General features: G+C 48.0%; 7 protein-coding genes across 7 annotated transcripts; 4 read left to right on the forward strand and 3 right to left on the reverse strand.

The window, feature by feature from the left end:
- The first annotated feature begins 17 nt into the window (after positions 1-17).
- On the forward strand, positions 18-1,494 carry K444DRAFT_560423 (aromatic compound dioxygenase). The gene is made up of 3 exons (XM_024876898.1): positions 18-500; positions 577-1,058; positions 1,131-1,494. Exons 1-3 carry the CDS (start codon positions 264-266, stop codon positions 1,399-1,401), a joined length of 990 nt encoding a protein of 329 aa, XP_024737889.1. The 5' UTR covers positions 18-263; the 3' UTR covers positions 1,402-1,494.
- A 12-nt stretch (positions 1,495-1,506) lies between these two features.
- Positions 1,507-1,983, forward strand: K444DRAFT_384664 (uncharacterized protein). The gene has a single exon (XM_024872373.1). The coding sequence runs from the start codon at positions 1,612-1,614 to the stop codon at positions 1,945-1,947; it is 336 nt and encodes a 111-aa protein (XP_024737890.1). The 5' UTR covers positions 1,507-1,611; the 3' UTR covers positions 1,948-1,983.
- A 1,011-nt stretch (positions 1,984-2,994) lies between these two features.
- On the reverse strand, positions 2,995-5,870 carry K444DRAFT_652470 (glycoside hydrolase family 2 protein). The gene is made up of 5 exons (XM_024885797.1): positions 5,327-5,870; positions 4,440-5,281; positions 4,199-4,392; positions 3,797-4,152; positions 2,995-3,741 (listed from the first exon to the last, which is right to left on the reverse strand). The coding sequence occupies exons 1-5, from the start codon at positions 5,852-5,854 to the stop codon at positions 3,043-3,045; spliced, it is 2,619 nt and encodes an 872-aa protein (XP_024737891.1). The 5' UTR covers positions 5,855-5,870; the 3' UTR covers positions 2,995-3,042.
- Positions 5,871-6,501: 631 nt separating this feature from the next.
- K444DRAFT_588456 (NAD(P)-binding protein) lies at positions 6,502-7,817 on the reverse strand. Its single transcript, XM_024878056.1, has 3 exons — positions 7,632-7,817; positions 7,106-7,583; positions 6,502-7,057 (listed from the first exon to the last, which is right to left on the reverse strand). The coding sequence occupies exons 1-3, from the start codon at positions 7,678-7,680 to the stop codon at positions 6,544-6,546; spliced, it is 1,041 nt and encodes a 346-aa protein (XP_024737892.1). The 5' UTR covers positions 7,681-7,817; the 3' UTR covers positions 6,502-6,543.
- A 295-nt stretch (positions 7,818-8,112) lies between these two features.
- Positions 8,113-9,593, forward strand: K444DRAFT_588459 (uncharacterized protein). The gene is made up of 2 exons (XM_024878057.1): positions 8,113-8,555; positions 8,607-9,593. The coding sequence occupies exons 1-2, from the start codon at positions 8,313-8,315 to the stop codon at positions 9,399-9,401; spliced, it is 1,038 nt and encodes a 345-aa protein (XP_024737893.1). The 5' UTR covers positions 8,113-8,312; the 3' UTR covers positions 9,402-9,593.
- A 244-nt stretch (positions 9,594-9,837) lies between these two features.
- Positions 9,838-11,822, reverse strand: K444DRAFT_629005 (uncharacterized protein; the record flags this gene model as incomplete). Its single annotated transcript, XM_024882994.1, has 6 exons — positions 9,838-10,181; positions 10,219-10,400; positions 10,446-11,348; positions 11,414-11,516; positions 11,587-11,596; positions 11,649-11,822. 6 exons carry the CDS (start codon positions 11,820-11,822, stop codon positions 9,838-9,840), a joined length of 1,716 nt encoding a protein of 571 aa, XP_024737894.1.
- Positions 11,823-12,633: 811 nt separating this feature from the next.
- K444DRAFT_720675 (general substrate transporter) lies at positions 12,634-14,546 on the forward strand (the record flags this gene model as incomplete). Its single annotated transcript, XM_024888486.1, has 7 exons — positions 12,634-12,757; positions 12,804-13,100; positions 13,429-13,706; positions 13,764-13,860; positions 13,932-14,145; positions 14,194-14,310; positions 14,366-14,546. The coding sequence occupies 7 exons, from the start codon at positions 12,634-12,636 to the stop codon at positions 14,544-14,546; spliced, it is 1,308 nt and encodes a 435-aa protein (XP_024737895.1).
- Positions 14,547-15,149: the final 603 nt, after the last annotated feature.

Genomic DNA, 15,149 nt, shown 5'->3' on the forward strand with positions numbered 1-15,149 from the left:
TCATATTTGCCGAGTCTGTCACCACCTCCGCTGCAAAATCTTATGATATATCACCTTGTTCTGACCCTCAATTGAAGAAACAAAAGGAAGCTGCGGAGGACACAACTCGATCAATCAACCACACCTTCCGAAATCCCCACATTACACTTACCCCACCCCAGCATCATCACCCTTCACGGAAATCCATTTCCTGCACGCTTCACCTCCTTGAATTTCTTCTCCCCGCACTCTCCCCCAACTCAACAACAATCCGATCTTCCAACATGGATCCAGCACACGTTAACGTCCCTGCAATGATGGACCTAACCATCGACAACATCACCGATAACACCGTGATCATTAATTCGCAAGGCTCAGATCAGCGCCTCACTTACGTGATGGAGCGCCTCGTTACACACCTGCACGATTTCGCGCGGGAGACGAGACTGAGTACAACCGAGTGGATGGCGGCCTTGAACTTCTTGGTGAGAGTTGGGCAGATTAGCAGCGATGTGCGACATGTGAGCTCCCCCTTCTTGCACAACCCTCTCCCCCCACTACGATAGAGAATGGACGCTGATGTCGACTGATTGATAGGAATTCATCCTCCTCTCCGACATCCTCGGCCTCTCCCTCCTTGTCGACGCAATCGACCACCCCAAACCCCCCGCGTCAACAGAGGGCTCGGTCCTCGGCCCCTTCCACACCCACGAAGCAGAAACCATACCCAACGGGGACTTGATGTCTCACGACCCCGAAGGGGAGCCTTGTCTCGTTCTCTGCTCCATAAAAGACGTGTCCGGGAACCCAATTGAGGGCGTGAAGATCGACATCTGGGAGACGGATAGTACAGGACATTATGACGTTCAACACAGCAATAGACAGGGGCCCGATGGGAGATGTGTGATGAATAGCGACAAGGAGGGCGTGTTTTGGTTCAAGGCAATTGTGCCGGTGCCGTACCCGATTCCCCACGACGGGCCGGTTGGACAATTGTTGAAGTTGTTGAAGAGACATCCGTGGCGGCCGGCGCATATGCATTTTATGTTTGAGAAGAAGGGGTGGGATCATTTAATTACGTGGGTTCCCCTTCCCCATCTAGTTCCCATCACTATCCCTCTCAACAGATACTGACATGTTCCATCATATAGTGCCCTTTACATCCGCAACGACCCATACGAGACCTCAGATGCCGTCTTCGGCGTCAAAAAATCCCTGATCGTCGACTTCAGCACCGCTGATGCTGCCATTGCACAGAAGTACGGAGTCAAAGAAGGAAGCAAAGTTTTGAAACATGATTTCGTGTTAGTGGATGAGAAGCAGACGGAACGATTGAGAGATGAGAATGCGTTGAAGGCGATGAAAAAACTGGGAAGGAAGGTCAAGTTATTGAATCACCTGCCAGTGCCGGATGTTGATTAGACTCTTATGCACAAAATTTTCATTAATGCTAGCCTTCAAGTGCAGTTCGAGAGGGCAATGCTGAGAAATATGAGAGGATACTATGCTACCTGCACCGTATGCTAAGTCAAGATGACTATCTTTTATGAATATAACGACAACGAGCAAGGCTCCTCCCTATCTTGGTTTAATTTCTAGTGTCAGGGTGGGATCTAATGAAGGCGTTTGTAAATGTTTCTCATTGTCGAGAGACTTCCATTAACGGTCCCAGCGGCAGTCTTGCTGGGTGTGCCGGCGGAGGGTCTGTCTATTGAGGGTGCATGGAGAGTCTCGGCGCTCTCTATAGCGGTTTTGTTCCCTGAGGATCTCATAAGTCGCTATTTTAGAAGACGTTTGAATTTCTTGCGTAATCTGCTTGTCCTATTTTGCGCGCCTTGCATTGTCAAATATAACTGTTTAAGTTCTGTTACTAACAGAGATACGGAGGGCTATAAATCTATCTATCGGCGTGGTTTTATCTATAGGTATAGATTTAGGACTGTAGAGAGGGGTAGTGTTAGGGCATAGAATATCTTCTATAAAGATAACCAGGCAAGAATCGAGACTTACTTCTCTATTTACTTCAACTTGAAAAGTTTGAATATTACTAATTTTAGCTTATTAATAAAGGCATAGTAGGAATATATAACTTACTTGTGTGTGTGACTAACCTGGTGACAACCTCTCTGTCAATCCCACTGAGCTTATGAAGAGCCGTAAATACAAGTTATAGAACGATTAAATCCAGCCTGGTAGCCCGCTTGATGAGCAGCAGGAAATGATGCCAAGTCAGGCCCTGTTCCAAACTTAAGGGGAGTGCGGCATAAAGCGACGGGATTACAGGGCATTTGTGCTCTCGTATGGGTCTACCGGACTCCAGGATGTGGTTTAAGGTACTACTACTCCCGCTATAAGCCTTGTAACTCCAGGCCTGAAGCCCTAAATCAGGGCTGTGAGACATGTGCGGGGTCGTTGAAGATCTAAAGGTTCTTATTGCTGGCAGAGTAACCGTAGCGCTCGGACGATATGAGAGCAACTATTATAGGGCTCTTTAGCGACTCTGCCCCTGTAAGTACAGGGAATATGCCCTTTGTTTATTATAGTTTATAGCGTAGCATAGGGGAGTAGCCTGGAAATATAGGGGTCTTTAGTGGGTGAGTGTGGAAAATGGCCTGAGAGTAAACTTGAGGTACAAACGCCCCGCGCCACTTTACTTTGCAATCTTCGTACAGTGTCAAGCACCACTTCCCAATAGTTCGGAGTCATATAGTGATATCTACCAACCATTTAGGGGAAGAAGTTATCGACGAAGACGCTCTCCTATTCTTCACTAGGAACCACTGCGCAACTATTGACAGTCTGGCACTCTACGCTGCTCTTGATGCGACAGCAATTTCTCCGCTGCCATCGCATTAAAGATTACTCTTGCTAGAGAACAAACCCCACGGTGCTGAGTCCCGATCCAACACCAAATACGGAGGGTCATTACATTGGAGAGTCTAACACAGATGTGGTAGTTGGGACGGCGTTCTCGCTTCAGCTTGTGGGGTTGTCTCCTGGGCTGGTAAACGCGTTGGAAGAAGCCGTGGTAGTGATTCACTATGTTTTGACCCAGTAACTACATTATTTCTTCAACTCCCAATCATTTAGCCACTTTGCCAACACAGCCCTGCCGTTAAGCCCTTTCACTTTAACAGATAGTTCCTGCCCAGGTAGCAAGTCCAACATGTTATCCTCCCACTCAGCGTCCTCGCCATCCTCATACCCCACATACAGCAAGCACCCTTTCACTGGATAGTTTGCTTTGACTCTCACCTCCCCCCCACCCACTCCCACCGAAACGGAAACCCTAGTATCCTCATGCCAGCTCAGATATCGGAAAGGTTCTGGCCAATTCATAATCTGTGCTTCCACCTCTCCTTTTTGGTTGACCAGGCTAGCGGCAAGAATAACCAGGCTTTCTTCGCCTACAATTTCGGTCATCGACAGACTTCCAAACTCAGTGTTTTGCCCCGGTTGCAGAGTGACTTCCCGTTTCGCAGTGCCCGGAGGCAAGACGATGTATTTGTGTGTATGCATATCATATGCACTCAATAGCAAGGTGAATCTCTTCTCTACGGGAGTGGTATTATGAGCAAAGATCTCAAAAGCGGGAATCTCGGTAGTCCGGGGGTGATCATCGTCGATCCAGCGAGACCAAGGAGTGCGATCGATGCCAACTGAGATCGGCGCGAATGCTCTTTTGATAGTATAGAAAGCGGGCTTGGGACGGAGATGGTAATCGATGAAGGCCCAGCTCGTGCAGGGATAGACGTCGTTTAGCTAAGCATCGACGGTAAGTGAAGTTACCTATAGAGAGTAGCCTGAGTGATCTTACCTGCCAAATAATAAGTCCGGCGCAACTTTCCTTTCCTTTCCCTCCGAACTTCCGTTTCCAGTCCCGGCAGGCGTAGCCATAAGCTTCGCTTTGCATCAGCTGGCTCACGTATGCAAATTTCTCTAGCTCGTTGCTGTATCTGAAGTTCTCAGCAAGGTATCTAGCGATCCGAGTCTCCGCGAGATGCCCTTTGTTGTGCGAATCTATTGCTCGTGATTGGGGATGTCTGTCTTCGGGATTGGGTGCGAATTCATTCACGGTACGCATATCTGGGTATCCATGCATTCCGAATTCGGACACAAATCGCCCAGAGAGGGATTTGTAGTCCTGGTATGAGCGGGATTTGCCATGCCAGACTGGAAGTATCAGCTTGTCTCTTAGAGATTGGAGAAAGGAACGAACCGTCCCATTGATGGACATCTCCCACGGTCAGGTCATTCGCTTCTTCAGCACCTCCCCAAGGTGAATTCGCCCAGTACTGTACATTTGGACATAGTTTTTCGGCTATCTTGGGTATGATGTCCAAATATATCTTTCTTTGAGGGAAGTCGGTGTTCTCGAACGGACCGACCACATCTTCATGGTCGTAGTTTTTCCTTACTTCGTCAGCTAAACTCTATTCTTAACAGAATAATTGACTTACTTGTGCAAGTACGTCCCCGGAAATGGCTCCCCATCCCAGTCAGCCAACATGAAATCTTCATTTCCACCACACAATAATGCCAGAGAAGCCCTCCCTCTCATCCTTAAAGTCTGACATTCAACCTCCTTTCTCACACTATCCAAAAACTTGGGATGTACCGGAAGGTCTCCGCAGGCAAAAGCGTAGTCGTGCCACACCAAGATTCCCATCTCATCGCAAGCATCGAAAAAGTCATCCGTCTCATAAATTCCACCACCCCACACGCGAATCATGTTTAGGTTCCCTCGTTGTGCCATCTTGATCCAGGAATGGTACTTCTCCCGTGTGAGACGGGGGAGTAGATTATCAGCTGGAATCCAGTCCCCGCCTTGAGCGAAAATGTCGCGACCGTTGACATTGAACATAAATGTTTTGCCAGGTTCGGATGAGAGGGGCCGTTGGATAATCTCGATGGAGCGGATGCCAAACTTCTTAGAGCTAGTATCCAAAGTGTCATTGAATTGGGATAATATAGCCGTTGCAGTGTAGAGGTGTTGATCTCCATGGCCATTTGGCCACCATAGAGACGGCTTTAAGACCTTGAAGGTACAAGACCCATCCGCGGAAGTTTTTCCAGCTGCAACTTGAGTTCCCAATGCATCTAAAACCTGAATTTCTACTGACGACTCTGTATAAGCCTTGCTCAGCTTGACAAAAACGGAGATATCTGCAAACAAGTGGTCGGGAGAGGTACTGCTGGTGACGTGAAGATCTTCGATTCGTGAGGTATACGCGTCCAAGTAAACTGGCAGGTAGGGTCCGCAGGTAACAATGATGGGTCCCCAGTCCCAGCCCCAGTGATACTTTTCCCGTCAGTAAAAATATCCATATAGCCAAGAGCGACTCACCTGTGCTTTTCGTATGTGGTTACGCCTCTTATCTCGCATCATGCTCTCTCTAGCACCAAACTTCTCTTCCAGCTCAGTTCCTTTTCGCAATGCACTCTCAAACAGAATCGACAATTCATTTTCCTCACCAGGAGTTTTCAATAATGCCTTAACATCGACTCGGGCAGGGAGAAACATATTCTCACTTTTGAGAATTTCTTTTCCGTTTAAGAAAACCGTGGCAAATGTGTCCAAGCCTTCGAAGACCAGTTCCACGTTAGGTAGTGTAGAAGCATTGTTTAAAGAGGGAAAGGAACAACGATATTCCCAATCGCATTCTCCAACCCATTGTATCAGCCGTTCATTCTCTCCGACATTGGGGTCGGGAATGAGCTTGGAATGGAGGAGCTCCAGTTGGATTACGGAAGGGAATTGAGAAACTGGCATCCAGCTTTGCAACGTGGGGTCCTTCAGCGCTGTAACATTCTGGTGTGCGTTTGCGAGTTTCCATTCCCAGTTCGAGGAAATGGGTGTTCGCGTTCTTGACATGTTGGCGGATTTCGAGAGGACAGTGAATGGTAGAAGAGGACCTATTCGTATATAAAGCCTCGAGAGAATGAGCTTTATGAACTTGCACGGAGTTGAACGTAGATTATTTCCCACGAAGTTAATATAGATGCAGTACTCGATGCGACATGGAACGTGAGTTCCGTTGAGCTTGCAGCTGCCAATATGTCGCATCACCCTAAGCTAGACTGCTTCACATCTAGTTCAGCTGTCCAAGTAGGTAGTGCTGCTGAACTCCTGCAATTTCCATCGGATCGGGCGGCAGAGCGAATTCGGTGAAAAGTTTTAGGGATCTAGAGATGTCCGTCTTAACGCGGCCCTGGCACTTGGCGATCTCTGCGTCGGGGATGGTCGGATCGTCGGTAATCCTGGAAATGTTACAGTACCCCACTATTGTGTGTGGCATAAAACAAGTACAACCATATTCACACGTCAATTTAAAGCTAGAGGCCAAGGTCACGAGAGATTTTCCCGTCTATATTACCGTGTGTAGAGCTATAGAGCATGACTATTCATCGTAGGCAGTCCGGCAACTTCGCATTCACAGACTATGAGCAGGGTAAGGGATGAATCAATTTTCTTTATTCTCTATGGATATGAATATCAAAATTGAAAATGCGAGCACTTGTAGATGGACGATAATTAATTGGATATCCAATAGACTGACTCAATTATGCCACTTTCATAACTTTCCCGCCCTTCTCCCCACTTTCCAATAAGGTTTGGAGAATCTTCAAATCCATTAAGGCTTCCTCTGGAGATGATTTCTCATTTCCCTTACCAGCTTCGAGAGCTTTAGCGAAAGCCAAGATTTCAGGTTTAACACCAGCACTGTACTCAAACTTCTTAACATCCTCCTTCTTCACCCCTTTCTCGTCCTTGGTCGTGACCACGACTTCGGTTGGCCTCACTACAACAGCACCTTTACTAGTAACCACCTCAATCTCGAATCCCGATTTGAACTCAGTCCCGAACGATAAGTTGAAAGTCCCATTGTTTCCATTTGAGATCTTCATCGTTGCGTGAACAGTGTCGACAGGTGCGAGCTTTTTCTCTAGAAGAGAAGAAAATGCTGCTAGATGAGTGATGTGCTGTCCTCCTGCCACTAAAAGCCCTCGGAGCCCAGCTGTAAAATGCACCCCACCGTCAAGAAGAAAACCGCCTTGATATTCCGGAACCTGTCTCCTGCAAAATGGTCAGACCATATTTTCCAGCTGACAGGGAAATACTCACCAAGGAGTTTTGTAAAACTTGTCATTCTCGTCCACAAACCCATATAACTTCATACTGAACGTGGTCACACTTCCTCCAACCTTCTTCACTTGTTCAGCTCCATATACAACAGGCTCAAGAAACCTGAAGTTCTCTGCAACACTCCATATCTGTTCGATTTTTTGTTCCTTATACCAAGCAATCAAACCCTCTGCGGTTGCAACGTCTCTCGCGATTGGCTTTTCGCTCAGAACGTGTTTCCCGGCAGAGAGCGCTTTCCTGATAATCGCTGGCTGGACAAGAATCGGTAATGCAATTACGACTGCGTGAATGTCTTTGCGTTGTAGTAGATCATCAAGAGATTTCGAGGGTGATTTGGGGGAATCAAAGTACGTATCGACATCTGCAGACTTTGCTAGGGCTGTTGAAGAAGCTTCGGAACGAGAATAGATCGCTTTCAAGGACAAAGAGTCACAAGCTCGAATCGCTGGCAGGTGTTCTGATGGAGGGTAAGTATTATCGAATTTGCAAACAGCTTTATGCTTACCCTCTCTTGCAAAGATGCCGGCTCCTAGAATTGCAATTCCAATTGCCATTGCTGCGGTTTGAGGTAAGGATAGTTGGACAAACGATTTATGTGCGGTAAGAATTTGATGCTTCTCTCCTAAATTCGGGGCTCATTATTAGAAGTGTTTCTAGGCCTCGACCGAGCTGATACAAAATATGATTTGAGCCCGAAACCCAAGAGTGGGTAACATTCTCCATTGCACCGAGAAAGGAGAAGCGGAGATCTAGAACAGCTGAAAAGGTAACTCTAAGCGAAACCCCTTGTTTGCGAAGTAAATTTAGCCGAGCCGACGTTCCCCTTTCCCTGCCGAGTTTCCAGGTAGCTGAGCCGACGTCCCCCGAGCCGTCTTCTCCAGCTACGCACCCCGCACCCCACCCCCGACCCCACATGCATCAGCTCGAGTACTGGTCCGTCTCTCAGCGTATGCTAGAAGAGCAATGCCTTGGTCTCATTAGTTTGTCGGAACGATGTTGCACTAGGCGAAGGAAATGAGAGTTGAGAGCTGGCACTGCCTGATACAGCCCGGGAGCTTCATACATCATAAAGCATAAAAAAAGGACGATATTATGCTTTTCTCGCCTTCTGATACCAGTTCAATTCTTCTTCTCAATCTTATCCTCCAAAAGCGAACCATCTTCGCAGTTTAAACCCACACTCATCATGCCTTCGGCGAAGATGCCCTTGCAATTTCAAACCCTCACCACAGTTCCCTTGTCAGATAAAGAACGCATCTCTCAAACGATCACACCCGAAAACGTTGCAATTGCTCTCGCTGCCCTACACCGAGATGGGATCGTCTGCCTATCTAATGCTGTCGATGTCACACACATTGAAACGCTCAACACCATCCTCTCCAACGAAGCTGAAATCATGGCCAAACTCTCTACCACCCACTTCAACGATGTTCGCAACTACTCCCCATCGAAATTCCCTAGCTGATGCTAATTAAAACAGAACTCCACAGACGGTCGCCCAACCGGTAACATGTCGCAGGGGCCCCCTCTCAAACCAGAACTCATGTACCGCGACATATGGGCCAACGGTCCCGCCGCCAAAGTGATCTCGTCAATCCTCGGCCCCAATCCGCACGTCAATTATGTGAACGGGAACACCGCTCTGGGAGGCTTTAATGGAGCACGTCAAAACGTTCATGCAGATCTGAGCTTCAACCACGGCCTCTTCCCCTTCGCTCTCGTCGCAAACTATTACCTCGTCGACACCTCCCCCGCGAACGGAAGCACTGAGCTCTGGCTCGGCACACACCGCGACACCTCGTTTGCCGACCACAAGAACTGCCAGACTGACGAGCCCATAACAGGCGAAGAAGCGAAATTCGGGATCCGCAACGAGCTGCTCGAAGCAAGGCGAGAATACGCGCCGCCGATCCAAGCCAGTGTGCCGAAGGGGTCGGTTGTGCTTCGCGACCTGCGGCTCTGGCATGCAGGTCTCTGCAACCCCAGTCCTGATCCGAGAATCATGCTTGCATTCGTGCATACACCATGGTGGTACCAGTGTCCTGCGAAGGTCGTTCTTCCTGAGGCTGCGCGTGAAGTGGTGGAGAGCTGGAGTAAAGGCGATGCACCCGTCGTGTATGATGCACATTATGTTCCTGCCGAATTGGACAATAAGAAGGTGAAGTTCAACCCGAATTTCAGTAGTGCGAATCAGGGGTATTTGTCTGTGTTGCCTGATTTGCCAAGGGGGTTTGTGTTTGGAATGGATGATGTGGATGTTAGTGTAAATGCTTAAGTTCTTTGGTCATGGCGTTCATATACGCGTTCCGCTCCTGTTTTCTCATGTTTGTGCTTGTATTTGATTTTAAATCAGCTAAATCCTATCACGTATCAAACATTCCAGCCGTGTGTCCATAGGGGCTCCAACCCTCCACCCGACCGTTGGTGTCGAAAGCACCTAAGTGCTTTCCACTATCTCTACTGTGTTCGGTATAGTCTCCTAGATTAATTCCAATTTTCTTTATCAACACTGCGAATCGTCTCACGGCGGCACCCACACTGGGACTCTCCTCCCAAGTCCTCATGATTTCATATCCTTTCTTGATTGCTGCTTCTACACCTTCTACCTGCATGCTCTGCAGAGACGGAACCCGATACGTGATGGTCAACAGCATCAACTGGCAGTGTAGCCTACTTCATTAACTCAGGGCCCTCACAAAGGGCGAATTAACTTACCCAATAAAATTGGGAAAGACAAGCATATGTCTGGAATGCATGATAGTTTCAATAGTATGGATGTATAATATGGCGGACTCGAGACACTCCCGTCCTTGAGAGATGAGCATTTCTTGTTCGCCGCGGAAGTCGGGCATCTGAGCTACGAAACGCATTATGAATGGCCATTTCGTGATGCAGAGAATGCTGTAATATTGGGCCCGAAGGAAAGCCTTTTGCGGATCGAGAATTGGTGTTGAGCCGAGGGGGAAGCGAAGAGAAGAGGGGAGATTGGAATACCATTCTGAAAGTTGAGAGCAGAGTTCGAAGGCTACGACTGGGGCGTAGCGGGTGTAGCCAGCTATCAAAGTTAGAATGGAGTGAAAGAGAGAACCAACCAACGGGGTGTATACTGAGAAAACCCATGTTATCAAGAACATTGGCGAGGAGCTGTCGGAGGGCGATTTCAGATAGAAAGTAGAAGAATCCCGGCTCATCGTTTTCACTCGAGGGTAATTCCACAGTTCCGGGGCAACTGTGGATCCCGCTTCCAGTGAACCCAATTTGGCTTCTCAATTCACTAACTTTCGGTGAGTAAGGGTAGTTATCTTGATTGATAACTTACTGATCTAGGATATAAGACGCCCAGTAAGCTCGTTTTGCCAGGTCATTCAAGCGTGAATCAGATCCCATCCGGGTCCGCAAGTGGCAGAGGATGATGCTCTCTCTCAACGCCTCATTAATTATATTCCAAGCTTGCAGCGGCCGCATGCAATATAACAAGTATATTGCCCATAAGATTCTGCATTGAATCATGATGATGGTATTGTTGTTCGTCCGACTCGCATCAACGATTTTACACCCTTGAAGAAAATATGCGATACCAGCAAAACTCGCAGTGGAGTTGCTGGTGCAATCGTCGTCATTGGACATTGCTCCTAAAGCAAAAATAAACATCACTAGGGCCACTGAGAGATCTTCGGATTCGAAGCCACATTCTGTCGCGCTTGTGACCTTTGAAATGCAGTACTCCTGGTCAAAGAGTGGTATCCAAGGTAGGACATTCTTGGCGAACAGCCGCTGCAACCTCCAACATTTTTTGGATGTTGTGTCTACTACCCGAGAGCCGGTGTATCCATAGAGGAGAGCTCCTTGTCGGATCTCTGTCTGCAGGTACAACTCTCCTTCATCGTACTCGATGTGATTGAATGGTGGCAAGCAAGAAAAGCTTTCCAAGTTCGGCAAGACAATGTTGTTCTCATGCGCATCAGGGGGCTTCAGAACCGGGATGTCGGGAACTGACATTGTTCTCACCAAGGGAGGTCCATGATCGTACTGGTAAGAGGAATGGGATTCAGGTGTGGGACCATGTGTCACCTGCTCCGTTGAAGGATGCGCCTCCTGGAAATTCTCGTCAGCTGTATGGGAAACAAGGGTGGTGACATGAGCCGTTTCTCTTTCTGGAAGCAAGATCAAATTCTCCATTCGGTCTAGACGTTCTAGGATCTTTAAGATCGGCTCGTCTATTCTGTTGCTCTGTCTTAAGAACGTGGGTCAGCTGAAACCCAACCCTAGACTTGTGGACCGAGATACCTGTCGCCTGCACTTGGCTTCTGGTAGGTGCACTCAGCCTCTATTTCTTGGCAGAAGGAGCAGCGTGGTTTGGCTGCATCACATCTTGTCTTTCTCAGGCGGCCTGGACCATGTTAGGAGACTGCGTTGACTGTCATGCACACCGAAGTCTCTGTGATCAAAATCGAACTCACAGACATCGCACTACAGGAAACGTGTCAGTGGTCAAGAATTTCTCTCGATCTAAATGGCTTACTGCAATGGAAACCCGCTTTCTCGGGTAATCAGAAGGTTCAGCGCGAGGCTGATTTGGTGGAGAGGAGGATGCATTTCCCGACCGGCCGTGTCGCTTTCGCTTCGCTGGATGGTTTGACTGCTGCTTTCCCAGGTTGGCAGAAGCCGGTCTCAGAGTGGTGGTTCCTTCGTTCATTTGCAATTGTCTTCCTTTCCTATCGCGGATGCTCGGAAAGTACGAGGTTGACATTGCTTCTTGGAGAGCACAACCGCGTATTAATATCGCGGGTCAGCTCGGCTCGGATGTCGGATGCTGCATGAAAGGGGTTGTGACTATCGAAAGTGAAATCAAGAAAACAGCTCAGATCCCCACAGCTGCTAGCTTTCCCCAGTTTGTATTGGTGAGACTCGTGACCTTCCAGAGCCTATCATGTCGAACAGAAAATGGGAGCGACTCGACCAGCCCCCCACAGCTACTAGGTTTCCCCAGCTGGTGCTGCACTACGAGTAAGACTCGCGCTTTCCAGAGCCTATCATGTTGAAAATAAAAAGGGGGCGGCTCGGCTAGAGCGCCCGTACCCACTAAACTCAAGTGCTCGGCGTCACCCCAGTCGGGGAACCCCCTTGCCTAGATCTGGGGTCTCGTCCCGTCTCCGCACTCTCGTCCCAAGCTATGCATGAAAATTGGATTGTTGGATTGTTTAGGAATTGTGGCTCGCCAGCTGACACCAGGCATCCCTCGCGTGGTTGGCTGGTAATAACCCTTAGAGTTGGCTTCACAATTTCCGCTAGCAGTAACAGCTGAACCCCACAATCCTTCTTAGACCACAGCTTCTATACACACACTTCATTGCCAGAGAATCAGAGACCAAGTCACGCAGCAAGGATTACAAATACGCGGATCTCTCCCCTCATTTTCTGTCACATCTCTACCGGAAGCATCAAGCATCACTTCTCATTTCTCAGCAACAACCCTCACCCTCGACGTTTCACAGCCATTGCTAACCATGGACGCCTCAACCGAGATTGTTTGGACAAAGGTCCAACCTCATCTAAAATGGAAAGTGCTTGCTAAGCAGAAGCGATTCTTGATGTGGGCGTTATACAGTTCCATTGGCTCTATGATGCTCGGTAGGTACTCGATACTGGATCGAGAAGACCTTTCTAATAGTCATAGGTTTCGATTTCGGCGTCGCCGGGACTTGCACAGCTTTTCCCGCATTCCAAAAACAATTTGGCGAAGTATATCCTTCGCAGGCATCTGGCTACCTCATTCCCGCTCGTTGGCAATCTGGCTGGGCGGGAGCCTCCTCCGCTGGCAGCATTGTCGGCGAGATCTCAGTCAGTTACATGCTCGATACTATCGGGCGAAAACATACAATCGCGGTTGGGTCACTTTTCACAGCTATCGGGATTGGTATGCAGATTGCTAGCACTGAGTGGAAGCTCTTCCTCGCTGGTAGATTCATCAATGGTGGGTATCCCAAAATAGAAGCAGCTTGAGACTTTTTCTGACTTAACATAGCTATTGGGTTCGGCCAAATCTTTCTGGAAAGCCCAGTTTGGATTGGAGAGAATTGCCGCCCTGAGCTTCGTGGGTTCTTCCTTTGCATTATGAATGGCTCGATCGTGCTTGGCCAATTCCTCTTATCGTAAGCACCGTCGAAAAGGAAAAAAAAAGAGAGACACAGGCACAACGCATGCTAACCTAATGTAGATGCATAGCAAAAGGAACTTCAAGTATTGAGGGAAAGTGGTCTTACGAGATCCTCATTGTGCTTCAGTTTTCTTTCGTTTGTAAGAACCACCTCGCACTACAAAGGGTCAACCATTAATTGGAGCAGTGATACTGATTGTAATCTACCCATGGTATCCCGAATCTCCTTACTTCTTGATCAAAAAGGGACGCATGGAACAAGCAAGGAAGTCGCTCAACAAGATTCACGGAAGTGAAGACCAGACCCTCATTGAAGCTGAGCTTGCGAGAATCACCGATGTCGTTCAGTTCAGTGACGCTATTCAAGAAGCTGCCGCCGCAAAAGGATCTTTGCTTGCGCAGTGTTTCCAGGGACCTAATCTTGTGAGTATATCGACTCACTCAACATTAATTCCCGGGCTGATACTGATACCATCGTAGAAACGGACACTTATTGCAACACTACCGGCGGCTGGTCAACAACTTATTGGTGCGGCTTTTGTTCTTGGATATGTTACATATTTCTTATCTCTCATTGGTATGTAGATCCTTTCTTCGCTATGTCTTCACATATCCAGAATGTATACTAATTTACGAACGTCTCCACAGGGGTGAAGGAGTACTTCACCGTTTCAGTTGTGCTCTATGTGGTCATGCTCCTCAGCAACTTCACTGCATTTGTTGCAATCGAGAAAGCGGGACGACGAGCCCTGCTCGTTCCAGGAATAATCGCTCTTACTCTGATCCTGCTTGTCATGGGGATCTGCGGTTGCTTTACCACATCTCCAGCACTGTGGATCATCATTGTTTGCATCTTTTTATGGTATCTACTACTTCTCCCCTATTCAATCGACAAGCTAACGATATCTAGGGCCATTGCATATCAACTCACTATCGGTGCCGTCGGCTTTGCAATCGGAGCAGAAGTATCTTCGCCACCACTCAGATCAAAAGTCCAGGGACTCGTCGGTGTCACGCAAGGTGTCGTGTAAGCTCATTCCTCTAACTTTACCTTTACAACAACCTCAACTGACACAACACAGTGGATGGGTCGTTGGCTTTGTCAGCCCCTATATGATAAATCCCGATGCTGGTGCCTTGGGTGGCAAGGTGGGATTCGTCTTCACAGGCCTTGGTGTCCCACTCTGCATTCTGTTTTACTTCTTGATGCCGGAAACCAAAGGCTTAAGTTTTGAAGAGGCATGTAGCGTCCTCCAACAATAAATCGAATTAGAGCAGGAACTAACTCTTAGTGGCACAGATTGATTATTTGTTTGCTAATAAGACGAGCTGCAGACATTTCCAGAAGACTATCAAGGCTCATCGTGCGGAAGTTGGTGATGTGTTGAATATTCCTGGTGGCGAGGGAAAGTTGGATGGTGGACGTGGCTTCAAGACTGATGTCGTGGAGGTCGAGAACAAATCTGAGTGAGAGAGACAAAATGAGCGCTCGGAAGTTGGTGATAAGCGCGGCGGTCATGGGCCCCCTCCAGATGGGATTACTTACGCAAATTGGTTGTACGAACCGATTTGCTCGTGGACACTTATTAATTGCATTACATACATTAATTTCTAAGTCGAATCAATATTGTAAGGAGCGGCAGGTCAAATGTACCCAAATGATTGACTAGTCTTAATGCAATGAAATACAACATATTCCACTGCATATTGCACCTCCTCTGCTCACTCCAGGTTTCAATGTAACAAAGGAGGCTTGTAGCATCCGAAGGGGGAGTTTCATATAGGTGTTAACGAGCCAAATTGGATGTTAAATGCGCGCTGCTGGCAAGCATTTTCGCGGAGTAGCGGCATACCCTTACGTTTTGA

Source organism: Hyaloscypha bicolor, assembly GCF_002865645.1.
Source record: "Hyaloscypha bicolor E unplaced genomic scaffold K444scaffold_57, whole genome shotgun sequence".
Classification (NCBI taxonomy): Eukaryota; Fungi; Ascomycota; class Leotiomycetes; order Helotiales; family Hyaloscyphaceae; genus Hyaloscypha; species Hyaloscypha bicolor.

Coding starts and splice junctions, on each gene's coding strand:
- K444DRAFT_588459 (XM_024878057.1), top strand. CDS start 8,313: ATGCCTTCGGCGAAGATGCCCTTGCAATTTCAAACCCTCACCACAGTT. Junction 8,556..8,606: donor CTACCACCCACTTCAACGAT/GTTCGCAACTAC, acceptor TAATTAAAACAG/AACTCCACAGACGGTCGCCC.
- K444DRAFT_384664 (XM_024872373.1), top strand. CDS start 1,612: ATGTTTCTCATTGTCGAGAGACTTCCATTAACGGTCCCAGCGGCAGTC.
- K444DRAFT_652470 (XM_024885797.1), bottom strand. CDS start 5,854: ATGTCAAGAACGCGAACACCCATTTCCTCGAACTGGGAATGGAAACTC. Junction 5,282..5,326: donor ACCACATACGAAAAGCACAG/GTGAGTCGCTCT, acceptor TGACGGGAAAAG/TATCACTGGGGCTGGGACTG. Junction 4,393..4,439: donor CCGGGGACGTACTTGCACAA/GTAAGTCAATTA, acceptor TGACGAAGTAAG/GAAAAACTACGACCATGAAG.
- K444DRAFT_560423 (XM_024876898.1), top strand. CDS start 264: ATGGATCCAGCACACGTTAACGTCCCTGCAATGATGGACCTAACCATC. Junction 501..576: donor TTAGCAGCGATGTGCGACAT/GTGAGCTCCCCC, acceptor ACTGATTGATAG/GAATTCATCCTCCTCTCCGA. Junction 1,059..1,130: donor GGGTGGGATCATTTAATTAC/GTGGGTTCCCCT, acceptor TCCATCATATAG/TGCCCTTTACATCCGCAACG.
- K444DRAFT_588456 (XM_024878056.1), bottom strand. CDS start 7,680: ATGGCAATTGGAATTGCAATTCTAGGAGCCGGCATCTTTGCAAGAGAG. Junction 7,584..7,631: donor CGGCATCTTTGCAAGAGAGG/GTAAGCATAAAG, acceptor ACCCTCCATCAG/AACACCTGCCAGCGATTCGA. Junction 7,058..7,105: donor AAGTTTTACAAAACTCCTTG/GTGAGTATTTCC, acceptor ACCATTTTGCAG/GAGACAGGTTCCGGAATATC.